The 20,864-nt window shown below is 41.8% G+C and overlaps 1 protein-coding gene across 2 annotated transcripts in view; it reads left to right on the top strand.

Annotated features, from left to right (window-relative positions):
- Positions 1 to 20,864, top strand: part of KIAA1549L (KIAA1549 like) — a 137,085-nt gene that overhangs the window by 18,541 nt on the left and 97,680 nt on the right. For both annotated transcript variants that reach the window (XM_072619206.1, XM_072619205.1), the window contains exons 6-9: positions 2,364 to 2,526; positions 4,233 to 4,292; positions 13,078 to 13,229; positions 16,940 to 17,111. In XM_072619206.1, coding sequence (XP_072475307.1) covers positions 2,364 to 2,526; positions 4,233 to 4,292; positions 13,078 to 13,229; positions 16,940 to 17,111 — 547 coding nt within the window. The remainder of the gene's footprint in view (positions 1 to 2,363; positions 2,527 to 4,232; positions 4,293 to 13,077; positions 13,230 to 16,939; positions 17,112 to 20,864) is intronic.

Raw genomic sequence — 20,864 nt, 5'->3', positions numbered from 1 at the left:
TAGAGTGAAATTCAATGTCTTGCCCAGGGTCACATACCTAGGTATCTCAGATCTTCCTTATTCCACATCTGGCACTCTGTCCACTACATCACTTAGCTGCCTAAAGTCCAATATTTTGTTTGGAGGTAAATCAATAAAGATAGTAAAATGTTGTATTCTGTATCCTTCTTAGTCAATTTTGTAAATGTGAATGTGACCTGTTATAGGGAATTGATTGTGAAAGCTTTCCTGTTAACTTAAATTTTCATCAAGGATACCCACTTAAATATTCACAGACCATTCTCATGAGATTTTTAAAGCAATAAGAAGATAGGTATATGGGTTAAAGTCTGTTAAATTTTTTATCATTTGGGGGAGAAGAGGGTAATGTTAATATCCATGCTACTTCCATGTCTTTTGTGATTATCCTCTCTTTAAAAGGACTGAAAATCAATTCCCGAAATGTTTTTTTTAATTGTTTCACTCCTAGATCCCACAGCTTTTCACAACATTGTTTTCCCAAGTGTGACTTCCCCTTGTCTGGCACATCAGGTACTCATGTGTTCAACTGAAGTGTAGTGGTTCCACTATGGCTGATAAAGAGAATAGATTACTTTTTTTTTTAAATAGCCAATTAAGATGCAGCATGGTAAAATGGAAAGCATGCTGGATTTGGAGTCAAGGAATCTCAGTTAAAATTCCAACCCTTGTACTTACTTGACCCTGTCCAGAAGAAGACTTTCTCAGATTCTCAGTTTCCTCATCTGTAAGAAGGAGGTATTGCTACCTACCCTGTCTACCTCAGAGTTGGTGTGAGAAAACTGCCTTGCAACTGTAATGTGAGTCATGTGACTCCAGTTTAGCCCTATTTGTTATATTCCTGACACTTAAGTCTATGAATTACCTCTAAATAGCTCATCTCATTTGAGTCTCATGCCAGGCTTTTGGTAGTCTATCTATATACTCCAAAACTCTGCTCTTTGGCAAAATGTCACTGTTTATAATCTGCAGTAGTTGTCTCATTGGTCACATGTATGATTTCATCTCACTTTAGGGAACTCCCTGGACAAGGAGACAATGTGGTACCATGGAAGGAACCCTAGATTTAGAGGTAGAAAGCCACCTTCTGAGGCTTTCTTAGTGGCTGTGTGACTTTGGATAAATCACTTTACTCCCTGGGCCTCAGTTTCTTCATCTGTTATGTTGGGGTTTGGATTAGATGGTCTCTGAGGTTCTTTCCAGCTCTAGATCTGAGATCCATAGAAACTCCTACTTGTGTAGACTGGTTGCTTATCCATTTCTTGCAGTCCTCAGGAATTGTTCTGGGCACTGAGGACTTGCTTGAGGGGGTCACATACTTGGTATGTGTCAGAGGCAGGGTTTGACCCACCTTCCTGATTCCAAGGCCAGCATATCCACTATGCCACACTGCCTCTGAGTTTTAAGTACAACTCTGTCATGATGTTTTACCAATGATCTTTGCCTAGAGGTAGCCAGGTGGTGCAGAGGATAGAGTGCTGAGCCTGGAGTCAGGCATCAGTTCAAATCTGTCTTCAAACACTTACTAGTTTTGTGACTCTGAACAAGTTACTTTGCCTGTTAGCCTCAGTTTCCTCATCTGTAAAATAAGCCAGAGAAGGAAAGGGCAAACCACTCCAGTATCTCTGTCAAGAAAACACCAAATGAAGAGTTGAACAGAACTGAAAAATGACTATACAACAAGTGTGGGAGCAGAATGCTAGGTGGGTAGTAGGAGGGTGAGATAGGAGGTGTGAAAACCTGCTAGGAAGCTGATGTAATCCTTCAGGTGAGTGATAATAAGAGTCTGGACTACAGGGTGAAAATGTGAGGAATGAGAAGGAAACAGATGGACAGCATACAGGGGTGGAACTGAGAGTCAGCTTAGTACGTGGTACATGAGATGAAGGGTTGGACATGGAAGGGAAGAGGATCTGGATTCAAATTCTGCCTCAGTCATTTACTAGATGTGTGTCCCTGGACAAGTCACTTACCTGATCTAGGCCTGTCTCCTCATCTGTAAAATGAGGGGACTGAACTCAGGACCCACCAAGGTCCCCTTGAAATCTCTGGTCCCATGATCCTTCCTGCTCTAAATCTATGATCTATAAAATAACCAACTAGATGTAAGAGAGAAGGAAGATAGTGTCAAGGCTTTGACTAAGGAAGAACAAGGATTCCAGAGTGAATTCTGAAGCCACTGAATGAAACAGTGAAGTCAGGAGAGACAGGATCTCTAAAGTCCTCTGTGTTCCTACCTTAGAGCCGCCCACTCCAACACCTCCAAAACCCAGCTTCCTCCAGCCCTCTGAAAAGCAGTGACTCAGCTACCACCTCTCATTGACTCTTCTCTCCTGTTGATTCAGATTTTGAACACATCGAATGCCTCCCAGGCAGTTACCTTGACTTACGCAGTTTGGAATCAGAGCACCCTTCTCAATGGCACGGTTTCCAGCAGCCTCCTGAGCCAGCTATCAGCTGAGCTAGTGGGCTTCTACCTCACCTACCCACCCCTGACCATTGCAGAGTGTGAGTATGCCTGGGGGAGGGAGCTGATGCCACACTCCTGGGGACTCTCCTCCAAAATGGCCTTCCCCACAATCACATCTTTCAGCACTTGCCATGAGTTCTCATCTCATTCCATCCCCACCCTTTTCCTGGAAACAAGGGGAAAAAAGATATGTTTTGAGTTGAACAGACTAAAAGTTGCTCACTTAACTGGCAGGGCTTCTTTCCCTCAGCCACCAGGGTTGATGTCATTCCCCCAGGTCGCCAGTTGGCAGAAGTCCCCAGGCCATCAGGTAACAAGGCACCTGTTCTATGTCAAGACATCACAGCCCATGCAGCTTCATGATGTAAATTCATTTCTAATTAAGTCTCTCAGCTCCCCTTGATGAAAGTCCCCATAGGGTTGTGGGCTTCCTCTTGGAGTCTGCACACCCTCTAACAATACAATTACATGAGCCTCATTAAATGCATTACCTGTGTACTCCTGAGACTATATATCCTGCATCTCCTGTCCCAACATTTTTTTCTTGCTAGCCACGGATAAGCAAAGAAAGGTCTGAGCTTGGAGATCTAATTTTTCTTTCACTTGGTGTGTTGTCCTAGGGTGGAGGGCAGGTTTTCCATCTATTAGCAAAAAAAAGTGTTTCTTCTATTTAACTCATATAGTTGATTTAAAACCTTTAGCAATGACTTCATGGCATGCTCGTGGGTATTTCCATGCGTTCCAGGGAGAAGGGATTTGGGAGATTCTGCATTTCCCTAATCCCAGTCTCCTTCCTGGCCGCATGTAAAGAATTTTTTGTTATCACCTTCATATTTTAATTGTCATCAAATTGTAAAGAAGTTTGAGACCAACAGTTATAGGAATTACTGTCTGATCAACTAAATTTAGCTTTTGGAGCAAAATGCATATGATAATAATACATTTTTGGTATAGTGATGCAGGGAACTCCCAGTGTGGAAATTCCTCCACTGGTGCACATTGGAAGTTTATGGTCTTGGAGACTCCTCACGCTCAGCCATTATGTATTAGAGGAAAGACTTGAAAGCAGATTTTCTTGATGCAAGGGCTGGACCTATAGCCTCTACGGCATTCAGCCTTTCTATAGTAATAACAGTAATGATGATAATGATGTCTTTTAAAAAGTATTTTAGGGTATTGTCAGGTACATAGATGTTCCTTTGGTGCCTTACCACAATCCTATGGGGTGGTGGGAAAGAAAGTAACTGATCTTTTTCCAAGGTCACTCACTTGAAACAGAAGATCTGGAATTCATACTCAGGTCTTTGGAATCCTAGGTTTGATACTCTATCCATTATACCAGAAGGATAGATGCCCATTCCCTGAAAAGAAAAGATTTTTGTAAATGAATGAAAACAGATATCTAGGCAGGACAACTCCCACTTCTTTGGAAATATGCCTCTAGAGTACTGGCATTTAATAAGAAAACCACTGTATTGTAATGATCTGGCTCAGAGCTACAAATCCTAGAAAATGGTGAGTCTGCAAATCAGCCCTTGACGAAGTATATCCATTTTCAGGACCATGGACAGTGGTCTCGCTTATGTTATGTGCTAATAGTCGCTAAGCATGAGAAGGCCAGATTTAGTTGATTCATTCTTTTTGGCATGCTCGAATTTTCTTTTACAACAAACATTTGTAAGAACCTGTCCAGCAGGAGAAGTGTAAGAAAATATACTTATCTTTGTTGTTTTGTTTGTTTTAGCCTTGGAATACCCAAACCTCGATGTCTCAGAAACAACCAGAGACTATTGGGTGATTACAGGTAACTTGGTTTGTCTCCTCTTGTTGGTTTGGTCTGACACCTGCATGTCTTTCAGTGATGTTTTTGACCCTTTTTATTCATTTCTTACTTATTCATCTGAGAGTTCATTCTCCTGGACCAATGTCAGGTGAGTATAAGAAAACAGAGATAAGAGAAGAGAGTCTGATGGAGAGGCCTATGGAATCAGCACAACCACTGATGCTTCAGGATAGACTCCTCAGAGACAGAAAAAATAAAGGTCTCCACTTACAGGTCTAGCTTTTAATTTAGCAGCCTACAAGCTCTGTGTGAGTCAATGGTATAGAATCAGGAAGTTTCCTTTTTTTATTTTTGTTAGGGAGGGTTTTTTTTTTCAAAAACAACAAAAAACCCTGTCTTTTCATAGGCTTGGGGAACTCCTGGTGTGGAAGCCCCCTTTTCCAATGGTGATGACCAATTTATAAGTAATGTAAGGGGAACATAAGAAAACAGGGATAAGAGAAGAGATCCTGATGGAGAGGCCTATTGAATCAGCACAGCCACTGATGCTTCAGAGTAGCCTCCTTAGAGATAGAAAGAGAAAAATAAAGGTCTCCACTCATAGATCTAGCTTTTAATTTAGCAGCCTACAAGTTTCATATGAGTCAATGGTTTACTGTGGCAGCCAAGGAGACTAATGTGGCCTTGGGCTGGAGAGCATCTGGCAGTGGTCCTGCTCTACTTTGTCATGACCAGATTTCTTCAGATATATTGTGGCAAGTTCTGGGTACTATAGCTTAGAAAGGGCATGGATAAGCTGGAGTGTCCAGAGGAGCCCAACTGGGATGGTCGAGGGTCTCAAATCATGCCATATCACAATTGACTGAAGAAACTGTGCATACAAATCCTGGAAAAGAGAAGGCTTAGTCAGGAGTATGATCCACATATAGCTTCAAGTATTTAAGGAGGCTGGCAAAGAAAAGAGGGATTTGACTTCATCTGTTGGCCCCAGAGGGTAGATCTAGGAACAATGAGCTAAAAAGCTAAGGAGACTTGATATAAGTGGAAACTTTCCAGCAATCAGAGTTAAAATGGGCTCTCTCAGAAGGTAATAGATTCTCTATCATTGGAAGTCTTTAAGCAAAGCTGAAGGACTATTATTTGAGTACATTATGGAGCTGGATTCTTTTCCTGTATTTCCATAAACATATTTAAAGTGGACAGGCCTTTCTATAGCTCCATAGAGATTTTAAATTAAAATGAACAAGGATCTCTGTTATCTAACATTTCAAGATTTATTAAGCACCTACTATGTTCCAGGCACTGTGCTAGGCCCTAGGGAATTCAAAGATAAAAATGAGAAGCTTATACTTTTCCTGCTACTTTTTTTTTGGCATTAACTTTACATTAGGGGAGCCAGGATATATAGTTTCCTTTTTAAAAAAATTAGTGAGGTGGGTGTCAAGTTATATTATCACTGGTTTGGGGAACTCCTGCTATGCAAACTCCCTGTTCCTGTGTAGATAAGCAACTTGTCAGTAATTTGGGAGCTTAATAGGGCCTCAGAGTTATCTAGCTTGGTGCTAGAGTTAACTGAGGCCCAGAAAGGTTACGTTACTTGCCAAAGGTCACAAAGGGAGGGGATGTTAGAGTTAACATTCCAATCCAGGTCCTCTAATTCTAAATCCCACTTTCTTTCCACCATTTAAAATCTTAGAGTTGGCTTGATCAGGAGTGGGAGGGTAGGAGGATGGGGGGTGGGACTGAAAAGTTAAATGACTTACTTAGGGTCATACAGCTAGAGTGTCATAAATAGGACTTGAACCCAGGTCTTCCTAACTCCAAGGCCTACTGTCTATCCACTGCCGTACCATCATTTACATAAAGAAGATAAAGGATAAACCTTCAAGTGCTCTCTATAACCATAGACAGCCAGGTAGCACAGCGGATAGAGCATAGGACTTAGAATCAGGAAGACTGAGCATGATCCCTACATTGACCTTTATTGGCTGTGTAACCCTGGGCAAATCCCTTAACCTCTCTGTTGTAGTTTCCCCATCTTTAAAATGGGGATAATAATCACTCCTACCTCCCAGGGTTGCTGTGAGAATCAAATGAGTTGACATATGTCAAGTGCTTTGCCATGTTCCAGTGCTATATGGATGCTCGCTATTGCTATGACATAGCTATCGAGTATTGTTATTACTATGAGGGAGGTTTTTTTTATTTTCCAGCTGTGCTTTCACAAACATAATGAGTTTTTTTTCTGGAGCAGCTTTTAAGGGAGGATCCCTCACTGGCAGCAACTCTGCAGGAGCAAAAGAAGAAGACAGCTGTAGGAAGGACTGGGGAGGCAGGGAAGGTGTAGCAGGGGGAGAGGAGGAGGAAGGGGAGGAGGAGGAGGAGGCACTTACCACAAGCCAGGAGAGAAGTGCTGTCACCACCCAAGGACTGCAATGAATCTGCTAATGGAGGTCCTGAGTGACTCCCCTCTCATCTCCTCCCACATCCCCCACAGTGCCAGACACAGATGAATGTCCCAACTTGCCCACAGATGTGAGAAAGCTTGATCTGAGGACTCGCCTCAAATGCTGCTGTCCTTGAGTCTTTCCTTGTCTCTGCCAGGTCTCTTCTACAATGGAAGTCTCTGCAGTCCTAAGTCATAGGTTAAGTTTCTGATCTGCACTGGTGAAGGGAGTTTCCATACCAGAATCATAGCTTTAGTGCTAGAGGGAGCCTTAGAAGATAGTTCACTCAATTCCCTTATTTTACCTGTGAGTAAACTGAGAACAAAAGTGATCAGCCTAAGGTCACACAGTTAGCAAGTGACAGAAGCAGGTCTTCAGATTCCCAGACTTGCACCTTTTCCACTGTACCATTCTGCCTTAACTAATTAAAATGTAGATCTATAATGTACCTCTCCCCCTCCAAAGGAAACTCCATCTCCTACCGCCCCTAATAGGACTGTTCACCTGGTCAGGGGCAGGGCAAGCTTAGTAAGCTGAGTAACAGTGTGGTACAGTCAATTAACCAATCAACTAACATATATTAAGTACATACTGTATTCTTGGCACTGTGTTAAGTACTAGGGATAAAAAAAGAGGTAAAAGATCATCCCTGTCCTCAAAGAGCTTATAGTCTAATGGTATAGTGAATAAAACTCTAGAATAGAACTTCAGAAGACCTGTATTCGTAGCCTGCCTTTGGCACCTCCTGGTTGGGTGACTGTAAGCAAGTCCCTTAGACTATCTGAGCCTCTGTTTCCTCCTCCATAAAATGGGAATAATTGTATAATTATAATATATATGATGTATGATATGTATGTAATATTTAGAATGAAATAATAGCACCTACTTCCCAGGGTTGATCGATGGCTCAATGAGATGTAGATGAAGGACTCTGTCATGTCAGTTGCAGTTGCTGTTACACCTATGTCACACTAGACTCTGCTGGCTAGGATCCGCTAATACAATGCTAACAGTTTGGGAAAGCAGCGGATCTTATTTGTTGTTCAGTTCTGTTGCTTGTGTCCTACTCTCCATGACCCCATTTGGGGTTTTCTTGGCAAAGATACTGGAGTGGTTTGCCATGTCCTTCTCCAGCTCATCTTACAGATGAGGAAACTGAGGCATGCGGAATTAAGTGACTTACCCAGGGTCACACAGCTTGTAAATATCTGAAACTGAATTCAAACTCATGAAGATGAGTCTTCCTGCTTCCAAGCCTGGTGCTCTATCCACCACACCACCTAACAGAGGTGGGGAACCTGTGGCTTTGAGGCCACATGTGACCCTCTAGGTCCTGAAGTGCAGCCCTTTACTGAATCCAAACTTCACAGAACAAATCCTTTTATTAAGGGGCTACTAACTGATATATATGTATATATATATATATATATGTATATATCTATATGTGTATGTGTATATGTATGTATGAATATGCATGTATATATATGATATTACATGTCCCAGCTGATCTTATTATATTTGCAAAAGTCATTTTCCCATTTGGAATGCCCTGAAGGTATTGGTAGTTTCAAACCCATTAGTTCCTCTTGGTTTAAAGTGCTTCGGATGTCTTTGCTCTAAGGTAAATTCTCTTGAGATAAAACCAGCCTCTGAGGTGAGCCCTGCTAATAGCCCCTAGGCTTGGATCACAGGGAACCTCTAAGGTCATCTAATCTAATGCCTATTTCTCTCTACAACATATCCATCAAGCAGTCCTCTGGGCTCGGCTTGAAGACCTCCCCTACCTCCCATGGCAGCCCATTCCACTGTGGGATAGGTCTGATTGTTGGCAAGATATCAAACCTAGACCTGCCTCTCTGCCATTGTCTCCTTGTTGTTGAAACATAAGGTAAATAGTATTTGTTACCCTTGGGTGCCTGTGCTGGTTATGAGACCAAAGTTAAGATTCTGATGTTCCCTGCCAATTAAGTTACCTTGAATTGATTCCATCGATCCATGATGCAATGAGGATTTGGCTATTTCTTAAACATGGGTCACTTGTCACAAGGGGAACCAGGAATGAGAGCGTGGATAGTTAGTGGGAAGGTCATCGCTCCTTAAGGGAAAAATAATTTACAGTGTTTGCCCTGCTGACTGGGAAGGGGGTCGTGCATTTTCACAAGCAAAAAGTCAGTGGAGACATGTAAGAGGGATAGAATATTGCCTTCTGACAGATAGTGATCCATTCCAAGTTGTATGTTGCTGTATTTCTCATAGAAAATGCCTCACTGCCTTTTCAGAATATAAATGCTTGCTCATGAGGTCAGAAAGCAGACCTAACTAAGCTCTATAGTCTGAATTGTAGAGCAAACTGTAAAAAGGACAACAGTACATGATGCTTCCATTAGAGGCAGCTAGGAAGTGCAGCAGCTAGTGCTGGACGGGCAGTTAGAAAGACTTGGGTTCCATTCCTGCCTCAGAAACTTACTAACTGTGTAACCTTGGGCAAGTCGGTTAACTTCTGTCCACCTCAGTTTCATTATTTGTTAAATGGGGATAATAATAGCACCGAGCTCCTATAGTTCTGAGGATCAAAAGTGGTGATATATTTAAAGCATTTTGCAGACATTAAAGCCCGGTAGATATGCTACTATTATTGTTATATCCTCATTGTACATACATTGTATCCTGCATCCTCGGTATCCTCAGAAGTTTTCCAAGTTGGAAGGGACCTCAGAAGCCATTTAGTCCAATATGTACCTGATTGTGGCTCCTAGGAGCATGCTGCTAAATGTTTAACAACCAACTCCTTGCTCCCAAAGCCCCTCAGACATGACATACTTTTAAGTTTAATCTGTATTACTGATATTTTAATCTATCACTTTTCTTAAATCCAGGCATCAACAAAACAATAAATTAAATCCTGGTTTGTTGTTCACCAAATTCCTAGGTGTCAATGCTCCTACTGAAAAACGTAGCAATCAGCTCTCCTGACCCTATCCCAGCTGGCTCCAGGAGCCTCTTCATCCCCTTGTAATATCCCCAGTAAGCGATCATTGAGCCTCTAATTTGTGACCTCCAGTGAAGGAGAAGGGATTCCCCACTAAGGCAGTCTGCCACACATTTGGACTCCTCTTGGGACGTTTCTCCTGACAGCAAGCTTATGCTTGCCTCTTTGTACTTCCCTCCCATTACTCCTAATTCTTTAATTTGGGGCCAAGAAGAAGTCAAATATACACATACATGTGTATATATACATATATGTATGTATGTATGTACATATATATGCACATTTGTTTATAGGTGTGTATCTTTATAATGTACAAATTTGTGTGTATATATGTACACATGTGTGTATTACAAATTTGTATATATGGATATTTACAAACATGTATATATTTGTGTATATCTGTATAAATGTATATATATGTATATATTACATATATACAGATATCCAGATATAGATCTCACAGGAAGTTTCTTTTTGTGGGCATTAGCCTGACTTCAGGGGGGACCATACTGCAGGGCTCACATGCCCCTAACATGCCAGTGGGGGAGGTACCACTGAGGCTTGCATACAGGATCCACCATCAATCACTGTGTATGTAACTGTCTTCAGAGAGTTGGAGAACATGGCAAAGATCATCAGGAAGGTGCAGCCTCACTTCTGTGGAAGAGAAGGATGAGGGGAGTGAGGTAGAAGGGGAAATGGCATATTGGCACAAAGGGCTTTGCCCCCTGCCTTTCTACCTTTGCTCATAGGGGTTCTGACAATAAAGCCTGCCAGAGGAAGACATCTTGTAATTAATGGAAGTGTGCTGTGTGCTCTAATTGGCCAGATTTTCATTCTCTGTTACTCTTTAGGGGGCACTGACAATATGGGGGTTTTCTCTTGAGGTTCAGGGATAGTTCTTTCCATTTTTAGCTTGTCAATTAAACACTCATAGATAATTCCCATCATACAACCCACAGAGTCAAAAACCTCTCAGTATACCCAATGTCATATAAGTCCCACTCCTCTCTACCCATCACAGGCCCTGAAGACATGAACAGCCTGAGGATGCCAACTAAGCAATCCTTCAGCGATCAATCCAATTTGCATTTCCACTAGGGAGGGCAAGGGAGAAACCTCCCCTTATCCCAGAATGGCAGCTTCCCCTAACCAGGCAAGCATCCAAAATCTCATTCAGCATCCCATGACAGCTTGGCTTTCCTTCTCCATTGATGGGTGTAGCAGGCAGGAAGAGTTCTTAGGGGCTTTTCTAGAAACTGAAGTACCAAGGGCAGGGCTGGAGTCCTTCCTCTTCCTTTGTAGAGATCCAACTGGCAGATTACTTGGGAGCCAAGTCAAGGAGCTCTAGACAGAGAAGAGCATTGTACTCTCAGGAGGGATTGCTGAGTGTCTGTGGCTTCAGAGAAACAATTTCTGGGACCAGCTGTGGATTTCATTTCTTCCATAACTTCTTTATGCATCTTTCTCACAATATTGTTAGAGTCTGTCACCTGATCAGCTTGTGTATGGGATAAGGGCTGTATGTGGATGGAACTCCATGTTAATGAATGACCTATATAGGGCTTGTGTATATATGTATGTATGTACATATGTATATGTGTATCTGTGTATATATAGGGGCAACTAAATGGTGCAGTGGATAAAGCCAGACTTGGAGTCTGAAAGACCTAAGTTCAAATCCAGCCTTAGACATTTACTTTCTGGGTGACCCTGAGCAAGTTACTTAACCTTGTTAACGTCTGTTTCCTCATCTGTAAAATGAGCCGGAGGAGGAAATGACAAACTGCTGCAGTGTTTTTGCCAAAAAAAACCCAAATGGAGTGATGAAGAGTTGGATGTAGCTGAAAAATGACAAATAATATGTATGTATGTCCATATAAACTGCCCTCAAAATCTTTGTGCAATTTTAAGCCATTAAACTTAATGGGGCACCCTGTATATACTTACATACCTATATAGATACATACACATATATCCATCTCTCTCTCTCTCTCTCTCTCTCTCTCTCTCTCTCTTTCTCCCCCACTCTTTCTCTCCCTCTCCCTCTTTCCCTATTTATTTCTATCTTCCATATAGCCAGATTCTTTTTTCAAAGAATGTCCTGAAAAGATGAGTTACAAAAACAGGGCAACTGGTCACCAATTCTAATAAAGAGAAGATCTAACATTGCAAATGCCCCTATCTACATAGGAGTAAATATATATTTGCACATATTATATATATATATGTATATATATATATGATATAACTTAACCAAGACATTAACTTTATGATTTGAGTGCAGCTCTTTTTGTATGCTTGTGCATGAAGTTTTGGGCAGAGAACACTTTGAAGACCTTCTTGAGATGGGGACAAAGCAGACAGTGACTGGGGTAGGAGGCCACTTATATATCAAATGAGATTTCAGGGACATGAGGGAGGCAGTGTCTGCCCCTCCTGAATATCCCACCATTCTGCCTGGAATTCCACCATGAAGTTTTTCAAGGCTCAGAGATTTAGAGCTGGGAGGAACCTTAGAACACACAGAAAGTGAAAATAGGGTGTTAGAACATAGAACACAGCATGTCTGAGCTGGAACAGGTGCATACATTTGTTTGTATACTGTCTCCCCCATTTGATCATAAGCTTCTCAGGGGCAGAAATGCCTTTCACCTCTCTGTGTATCCCCCGTACTTAGCACAGTGTCTGACACATAGTAGAAGTGTATTAAATGTTTTTTGATTGACTTACTGATAACATAGGATGTAGAACTGGGAAGGATATTAAAACTTGTAATATAACAGCTGGAAGGGATTCAGGAGAGGAAACTGAGGGCCAGAGAAGGGAGTGACTTGCTTAAGGTCCCACAGACAGTAAGCAGTAAAAGACAGAACCTCTTAGTCCTGGTCCAGAATGGCTTGAGTTCTGTTTAAAGAAGCCTCCACATTTTTTTTATGGTCTGTTGCATGTGTGTATTTGGGGGTTGGTGTGGGGGTGGGCTAGGAGGAGGCATGGTATCAGCTCCCTCCTGTCAACCTCAGAGCTCAAGTGATGTGATATCAGACGATGAGTTTTCTCCCCCTCTGGCAGGGCAGTGTAATAGAAAGAATGCGATACTCAGACTCAGAAGACCTGGGTTCAGATCTCAGCTCTGATCATCTATGTGACCTGTGTACAAGTCACATAAGCTCTCTGGGCCTCAGTTTCCTCATTTGTGACCTGGGAGGGTTGGAGTATACGGCCTCTTAGGTTCCGTTTAGTTCAATCTGATTCCCCATTTCTTATGGCTCTCTGATCTTTGGTTATTGATTCAGAGCAGGGTCTTTGGGCTCTTTACAGAAAGAAGTTCTCCCAGCCTGATTCCCATGTCCTTCTTCTCCATCCACAGTTCTGCAAGGGGTGGACAACACCTTGGTGGGACTCCACAATCAGAGTTTCGCCAGAGTCATGGAGCAGCGGCTGGCCCAGCTGTTTATGATGTCCCAGCAGCAAGGCAGGAGGGTTAAGCGGGCTACAACTCTCGGGAGCTACACGGTTCAGGTACGTCAGAGGAAGTATCCCATCCTGGGTCAGAATAACTTTAGGAAATCCATTTCCTAATAAGTCACATGTATCAGAGTCTTTTTTGTTTCATTTCTGTTCTCCTAGGAATTTCTTTTTATTTAAAAATACATATTTCGCTGATGGGCAGTTAACTGGTGTAGTAGATAGAGTGCTGGGCCTAGATTCAGGAAGATTCTTCTTTTTTTGTGCCTTCAAATGCGGCCTCAGACACTTCCTAGCTGTGTGACCCTGGGCAAGTTACTTTCCTTCTCTCTTCCTCTGTTTCCTCCTATGAGATGGGGATGATAACACCTATTTCACAGGGTGTTGTGAGAAGCAAAAGACAAACAGATGGTAATGCCGTGTAAACCTTACAGTGCCATTGAATTGCTAGCGACTGTAGCCATATCCTGCTGCCTCTTAAAAAGGAAGAGCTTCTAAGTTCTGCCACCAAATTTGGGGGTTTCCCCTCTGCAGGCACCATGCAGTATTTGTAATTTATAAATTATACATTGATCAAAAAAGAAGAAATCTCCTGTAGACCCATGTCCATGAAATAAGATTTGTCTTAACTGAGCAAAAACTTGTAATCCTAGGGTTCTGAGCCACCTGTACAAACCTGATACAGTTTGCATTTCTAAAGGGCCTATCTAGTCCTTATTCTCTCTGTCTCTCTCTCTGTGTCTCTGTCCTTGTTTCTCTCTATGTGTCTCTCGCTCCCTTTCTCTCTCTCTTTATCTCTTCCTTCCCTCCCTCCCCTCCTTCCCTGTCTCTCTTTCTCTGTCTCTTTCTTCTCCCTCCCTTCTCCCATCCTCTTTCTCTCTTTCTCTCTTTGTCTTTCTGTCTCTCTCCTCTTCCTTCCTCCATCTCTCTGTCTGTATTTCTGCTTTCTCTCCTCTGCCTTCCCCCATCTCTCTCCCTTCCCTCCCTCTCTCCCCCCATCTCTCTCCTCTCCCCTCCCCTTCCCTCTCATTCCCTCCCTTTTTCTTTTCTCCTCTTCTCTCTCTTCTTTTTCTTTCTCTGTCTCTTTCTCCTCTCCTTCTCCCTCTGACTTTCTTCTCTCTCCTCTCCCTCCTCTCTCTCTCTGGGCCTTCATGTCTCTCTCTCCTCTCTTTCCCTCTCTCTCTCTCCTCCCTCCCTCTCTGTCTCCTCTCTTTTTCTCTCAGTTCTTTGTTTAGCCATCTCAAATCTGTGAAGAAGACAGGGGGATATGACTCTAAGTCTCCTGATATCAGATATGCCAGTGACCTCCTAAGAGTTATAGGTCTGGAGAACTTGCTATGAAATCAAAATAGAGGAAGATTATTCAGAAGCTTCTTTCCCACCTGCCCAGTCATATGGAAACCCTAAGTGACTGGCATGCCCTGGAACCCTATGTTAAATTCACTCTCCCAGTCTCATTACATCTGGGCCTTTCTTCTTAATACAGAAAAAGAAAAAGAATCAGAGATGGGGTCAAAGGGGTGGTCTCTGGGGAGAGTGAGCTCCACATTTACAAGTCTGAAGACTTAGAGGTATGATGAGGTGGCATAGTGGGTAGAATGACTGACTTGGATTCAGGAAGACTTGAATTTTAGTCCTCCCTCAGATACTCCCTAGTTGTATGACTCTGGAAAAGATACATCACCTCCCCTGTGCCTCAGTTTCCTCATCTGAAAAAATAAAGATACTAATGGCACCTCTACCCCATAAAGCTGTCATGAAAATTAAGTGGCAAAACATGTGAAATGCTTTGCAAACCTCAAAATATCATAAAATTATCAGCTCTTATCATTAGCCATCAAGGTCCAACATTCACAAGGTCCCAGAATCAGAAACTCAAGAGTCCACTGTTTTCAAAACCCTCTTGATGGTTTTGACAGATTCCTTCTATCTGGAATTTTGATTGAAATAAAGATGTTTAAATAAGTCTTATCACTTAAAACACCTTGAATTGTTCTCATGTGAAATAGCAGTCCATTTTAAAACAAAGCCAGGGTATCTGGATATTGAAAAAGATGAGAATATCGGTATTTCCAAGGGACTTCATAGAAGAGTGACTAAGGGGGAGACCTGGGTTCAAATCCTTTCTCTGACAACTACTAACTCTTTGACTACAGCCAAGTCATTTAAGCTTTACAGTATCCCCATCATTCATTATTAAGTGCCTACTGCATGCCTACTATGAGTTGTGCCAACACAATTCTCTAAGATTCTTAATTCCTAAGGTCTTGGATGTAGAGGTAGAAGATACCTTAGCAGTCACCAAATCCAACCCCCTTATTTTATAGATGAGGATGTCAGCCTATTACTGATCTTCCATGATGAGAAGAATTTCTACACTATGGGTTCCCCTCACCAACGGAAACTGAAGTCCAGTCTCCAACAAAAACCAGTGTTTCTCATTCAGGATAAAACTTCTGGTCTAGAGATGAGCATTAAAACACACACACATTCACATGCATACTCACATACTCATACACACATACATGGACACATACACATACTCATATGCACATACCCACATGCATCCCCCACACATACACCCCTCTTGTTCACTCCTGTTGCTGGTCATTCATTTCCATCGTGTCTAACTCTTCATGACCCCATTTGGGGTTTTCTTGGCAGAGATACAGGAGTGATTTGCCATTTCCTTCTCCAGCTCATTTGACAGATGAGGAAACTGAGGCAAATAGGTATAAGTGACTTGCCCATGGTCACCCAGGTAGGAAGTGTCTTAGGCTGGATTTGAACTCAGGTTTTCCTGACTCTAGGTTCACTGTGTCACCTAACTGACTGGAGATGTAGGTAGGTTCTGATTAGTGTGAGTAATGAATCTCATGAAGCAGTCACATTATTTTAATCTACGTTGTATATTCCCATCTGTCTGGAATCAAGGATTACATTTATATAATTATAATCTTGAATAATTCAAATATGAATGCAGGCAGCCACTACGCAGGATTCATTATTTGCACTAATCTGGCCCTCACTGTATTAACTTGAAAAGACAGTGGTATGAAGGAGTTATATAAAGACCTCAGTAGAGGGTATATATCAGATTTAAAACAAACCTGTCCAGGACCTCTTATCCCACATCGCCATTTAACAGATGAGATCCTGAGTGAAGGATCAGCGAGTGAAGGAGGTGCTGGCTGAGGTCACGCAGGTAGCCCATAGATATGAGTGGGATTTAAATCCAATTCTCAGGCTAACCTGCTTTCCTTAATAGATACCACACATCTCTTTAAAAAGCTTCTCTCTCAGTAATATAACGATCCAAGACAACTCTCAAGGACTTGTGATGAAAAATGCTCTACATCCCAAGAGTAAGAATTAGTGGTGTCTGGATACAGACTTTTAATTTTATTTTTCTTGAGGTTTTTACTTGTCTGTGTTTTCTTTCACACCATGACTACTATGGCTATGCATGCATAACCCATATCAAATTGCTTGCCTTCTCAATGGGCGGTGGGGAGGGGGGGGACGGAAGGGAGAGAATTTGGAACTCAGAATTTTAAAAAGAAATGTTAAAAATTGTTTTTACATGTAACTGGGGGAAAATAAAATACTAAATAATCCCCCCCCCACACACACACAAAATAAAACAAGATAGACTTCCAAAGAAAAAATTTCTCCAGAGTGGAAGGTGTCAGCAGTGGGCTAGTGAGGCTCCATCTAGTCTAATAAAAACCACAACGTAAAGATGGGTCTTGTCTCTCTGAAAGATGGTGAAGATGCAGCGTGTCCCCGGACCCAAGGATCCTGCAGAACTGACGTACTATACGCTGCACAATGGGAAACCTTTGCTGGGGACAGCGGCTGCCAAGATCCTGAGCACCATCGACTCCCAGAGGATGGCTTTGACCTTGCACCACGTAGTTCTTCTTCAGGCTGATCGTAAGGGAATTTTAAAACATCCTTGTTCCCTACTCTCTATTTGCAGTTTCATGTCTCCCTTATGAGGACAGCTATTCTACTGACCCGGGTCAGTGGACCCATATTTTGAAAATCAGATGAATGACTTTTGCTTCTGCTGTGGATGGAATAGGGAGAATGGAGGGGGAACAGGACAAAAGATATCAATGGCTGATGAAAGACAATTTTAATTTGCTTCCTAATTGCCTCCAGCCTTGGTCTGCCTTTCTCTGCAGCAAATCTGGCAAACACTAAAATAGACATGATTCCAGTGAGCCAGGTGAATTCAGGTTGATTGATTCTCCCCAAGAGATTTCCTCTCCCACGCAGGGACAGTGGCTTGCTGGCACCACCCTGACTCTCTAGGCATGGTGATGGTGACTCCTATTTCTTGCCTAAGTGAAAATGTGATACTGACAAAAGTCTTTAAATAGAAGCTGTCACTTTTTTCCCTGAGCTTACATTGCTGCAGGAACTTTGTTCCCATGAGGTTTAAAAAGAAAAATTCCTCTGTAAAAATTCACTTTTGCCCTAAGAATCTTTTAAATTCCTTCTTACAAATCATCAGCCCAAGGTCAGCGTTGACCTTGGTTGATGTATTTCAATTTGGTGAAGACTTGCCTGATTCTTCCAGCAGCTAATGATCCCCCTGCTCCAAGACTATTATTTTATTGATACAGTATACTATTTAGTATGTGTGTGTATAGTATATGAGTACGTATACACACACACATACATTTGTATATACCCATATATGTATGATACAATAAAGTTTTTTTAAGCACTTATGTACTAAGGCACCATGCAGTGCAGATAATACAAATAAGAAAAAGAAATACAGTCCTTGTTCTCAAAGAGCTTACAATTTAATGGGGGTGGGGGGGAGCAAGAACAAACAAGGGTACTCTTGAGGTGTCCGGTAGTAAAGCTGAAGCAGTCTCCATGATGATGAGTTTCCTGGTGATGAGTATATCTTGGGTGGGGCATAAGGAAGGTGATGATAGAGCTGAAAATCAAGTGGAGTATCTGGTGGCAAGGGCAGCAGTAGATAAGAGTGCTGGGCCTGGAGTCAGGAAGACTCATCTTCATGAATTAAAATCCAGCCTCAGGTACTTGCTAGCTCTATGACCCTGGGCAAGTCACTTCACCTTGTTTGCCTCAGTTTCCTCATCTGTAAAATGAGCTGGAGAACGAAATGGCACCCACTCCAGTGTCTTGGCCAAGAAAACCCCAAGTGGGGTCATGAAGACTCAGACACTACTGAAACAACTGAACAATATGGTGCCAAATGACATGTATGTACATGTTTCCCCTGGTTAGGCTATAAACTCCTTGAGGGCAAGTACTGTTATACTTTTGGCTTTGTATCCACAGTTCCTAGTATAGTGCTGGGCTGTTAGTAGGGACTTCATAACTGATGGATTGGTTGGGTGTGTGGTTGACTGGACACCAATTCTATACTAGGCTCTGGAGATATAAAAATAATGCTTTTCCTCAAAGATCTTACATTCTATAACGGGTTTACACAACCACAACTGAGCCTTGAAGGACAGTAAGAATTCAGAGGGACAGAAGCTTGTATATGGCACAGGTCCCTGGGAGGGGAGAGCATTGGGCTCCTATGTATAAATGCTTCTGATTCTCCCTTCCCCACCTGAGGCCCTAAAATGATGTACTTCTGACCGAGAGTTAGCAGGACTGCCCTATTTGAAGTGCCCTCTGATGAGAGGTCATTCAGAATTGGGAAAAATCTCCCCGAGGATCATCAACCTAATACAGAGACATGATTTACAGGGTAGTAGAGGTGATCATCAAGTCTAGACTTCCTAGGGCAAAGGTTCTAAACTTGGGGTCTATTCATTTGTTTCTTTTAATATTCTAATAATTATATTTCAAAATTATTGGTTCCCTTTGTAATCCTATATGTCTTACTTTATGGCATTAAAAGCAAAGGCTTCACCAGATGCCAAAGGGGTCCAAAATACGACAAAGTTTAAGAACCTCTGACTTAGGAACTTCTCAGACAATGTCTTCAAGAAAGCCACAGCATATACAAGGAAAAGATAGATTGTCTTTGCCTTGAATATAGTAGGCCTTAATAAATGTTCACTATGGTAAATATGGCAACAAACAAGGGTGAGAAATAAAATAAATTAATGCAATCACAAGTATAATTATTTTAGGTGCCCCATCTTAAAGTTATACTCCAATTTCAACTTACAAAAAACTTTAAAAATTTATTGATATCCTTTGTTTCTCACCTTCATTTCCAAATATATCCTTCTCTTTTGCCATGGACAAGAAGTGTTGCATAGTGGATACAGGCCTGGCCTTGAAGTCAGGAAGACCTGGATATAAGTCTTGTCTCTGATGAATATATATTGGCTGTGTGACAACGAGCTCACTGCCCTAAGAAGCTTCCTAAGATTATAGAAGGTGTTACCTTGAATTGATAGAGGGAATTTCTCCACTCAGGAGGTCCCTGTACAAAGAAAATTACAGACCCAGTCCCTCATTCCCTTTCCCTTCCACAGAGAGCAATCCGTTGTCATAAAGTTCAAAAACGAAAATAAATAAACAGGCCGTCACATTACCCAATACCTCAAGTGAGAATGAGGCTACAGGTCATGTGCCATAAGCATAATCCTCCACTTCTGCCCTGAAGAGGCTCTTCTTCAAGACCAGTCTGGTGATGATCATTCCACAGCATTCAGTGTCAGGTTTTTTATCTTTTCCATTGGCAGTAATCAAGTCATTGTACGTGTTATTTTTTATGGTTTTCCTTTCCTTACTTTGCATCAGTTCATAAAAGCCTTCCTGTGCTTTTATTCCTTATGTTTTCAGGAAACATTTATTAAGCACCTATTAGGGGGTAGAGAAAAGGTTAAGATTAAAGAACCCTGATATCCAAGTCCTATTTCTGACATGTTCTGACTGTATGATCCTGGGTAAGTTAACTGACTTCTCAGCAGCCCCAGACAGCTTTCTTAGACTATAAATTGTAGAAAATACATTGTTCTCCTTTGTCAAGTTATTTCCTCAACCAAAGGTACCTCCAGCAGTGAAATATAACAAGTCGAGCAAAAAAGAAAAAGACATAGTCTAAAAGCAGAACATGAGAAAGGCAAAGTTCTTTTGGGATTCAAGGAGGGAAAGATCCTTTTTTCCTGGGGGTGGGGGGGTGGGTAGACTAGGGAAGCCTTCATGGAAGAGGTAGCCTTTGAACTAGATCTTGGCTAGGATTTCTAAGAGGCAGAGATGGTAGGGAGAACATTCCAGGCTCAAGAAATTGAGTGAGCAAAGACACAGAACTGAAAGATTGTGGAATACACACTGGAGATGGTAAAGGATTCATTTTGACTGGTGCCGGGAGCGCAGGGGTGAGTGTGTTTGCAGAAGTAGAGAGGACTCTGAAGGCCAAGTGAAGGAGTGTCTCCTCTGACCTAGGGCAATTTTTGATTAAATCATATTTTCATATTAATTAATTTCATTAATAAATTTATAATTTCATAATTAAGTAATTTCATATTAAGCCATGTCTTCATTCTTTTCTGCTTAAAAACTTGATTATTTTCCTCTCTGATCATAAATATTAATTTGCTTTTCAACTTAAATTATGAAACTCTTGTAAATTAGATTAGATCTAGCCACCTTGACCCTTGCTTAGCACTTTATCCCTTCCGGTGATTATGTCAATGAATACATAGATGTTGGATCATTTTCACCGTCCTGACC

The sequence above is a fragment of the Notamacropus eugenii genome, chromosome 6 (genome assembly GCF_028372415.1).
Source record: "Notamacropus eugenii isolate mMacEug1 chromosome 6, mMacEug1.pri_v2, whole genome shotgun sequence".
Lineage (NCBI taxonomy): Eukaryota > Metazoa > Chordata > Mammalia > Diprotodontia > Macropodidae > Notamacropus > Notamacropus eugenii.
The sequence above is the reverse complement of the archived record's forward strand: the minus strand, read 5'-3'. Positions and strand labels throughout refer to the sequence as shown.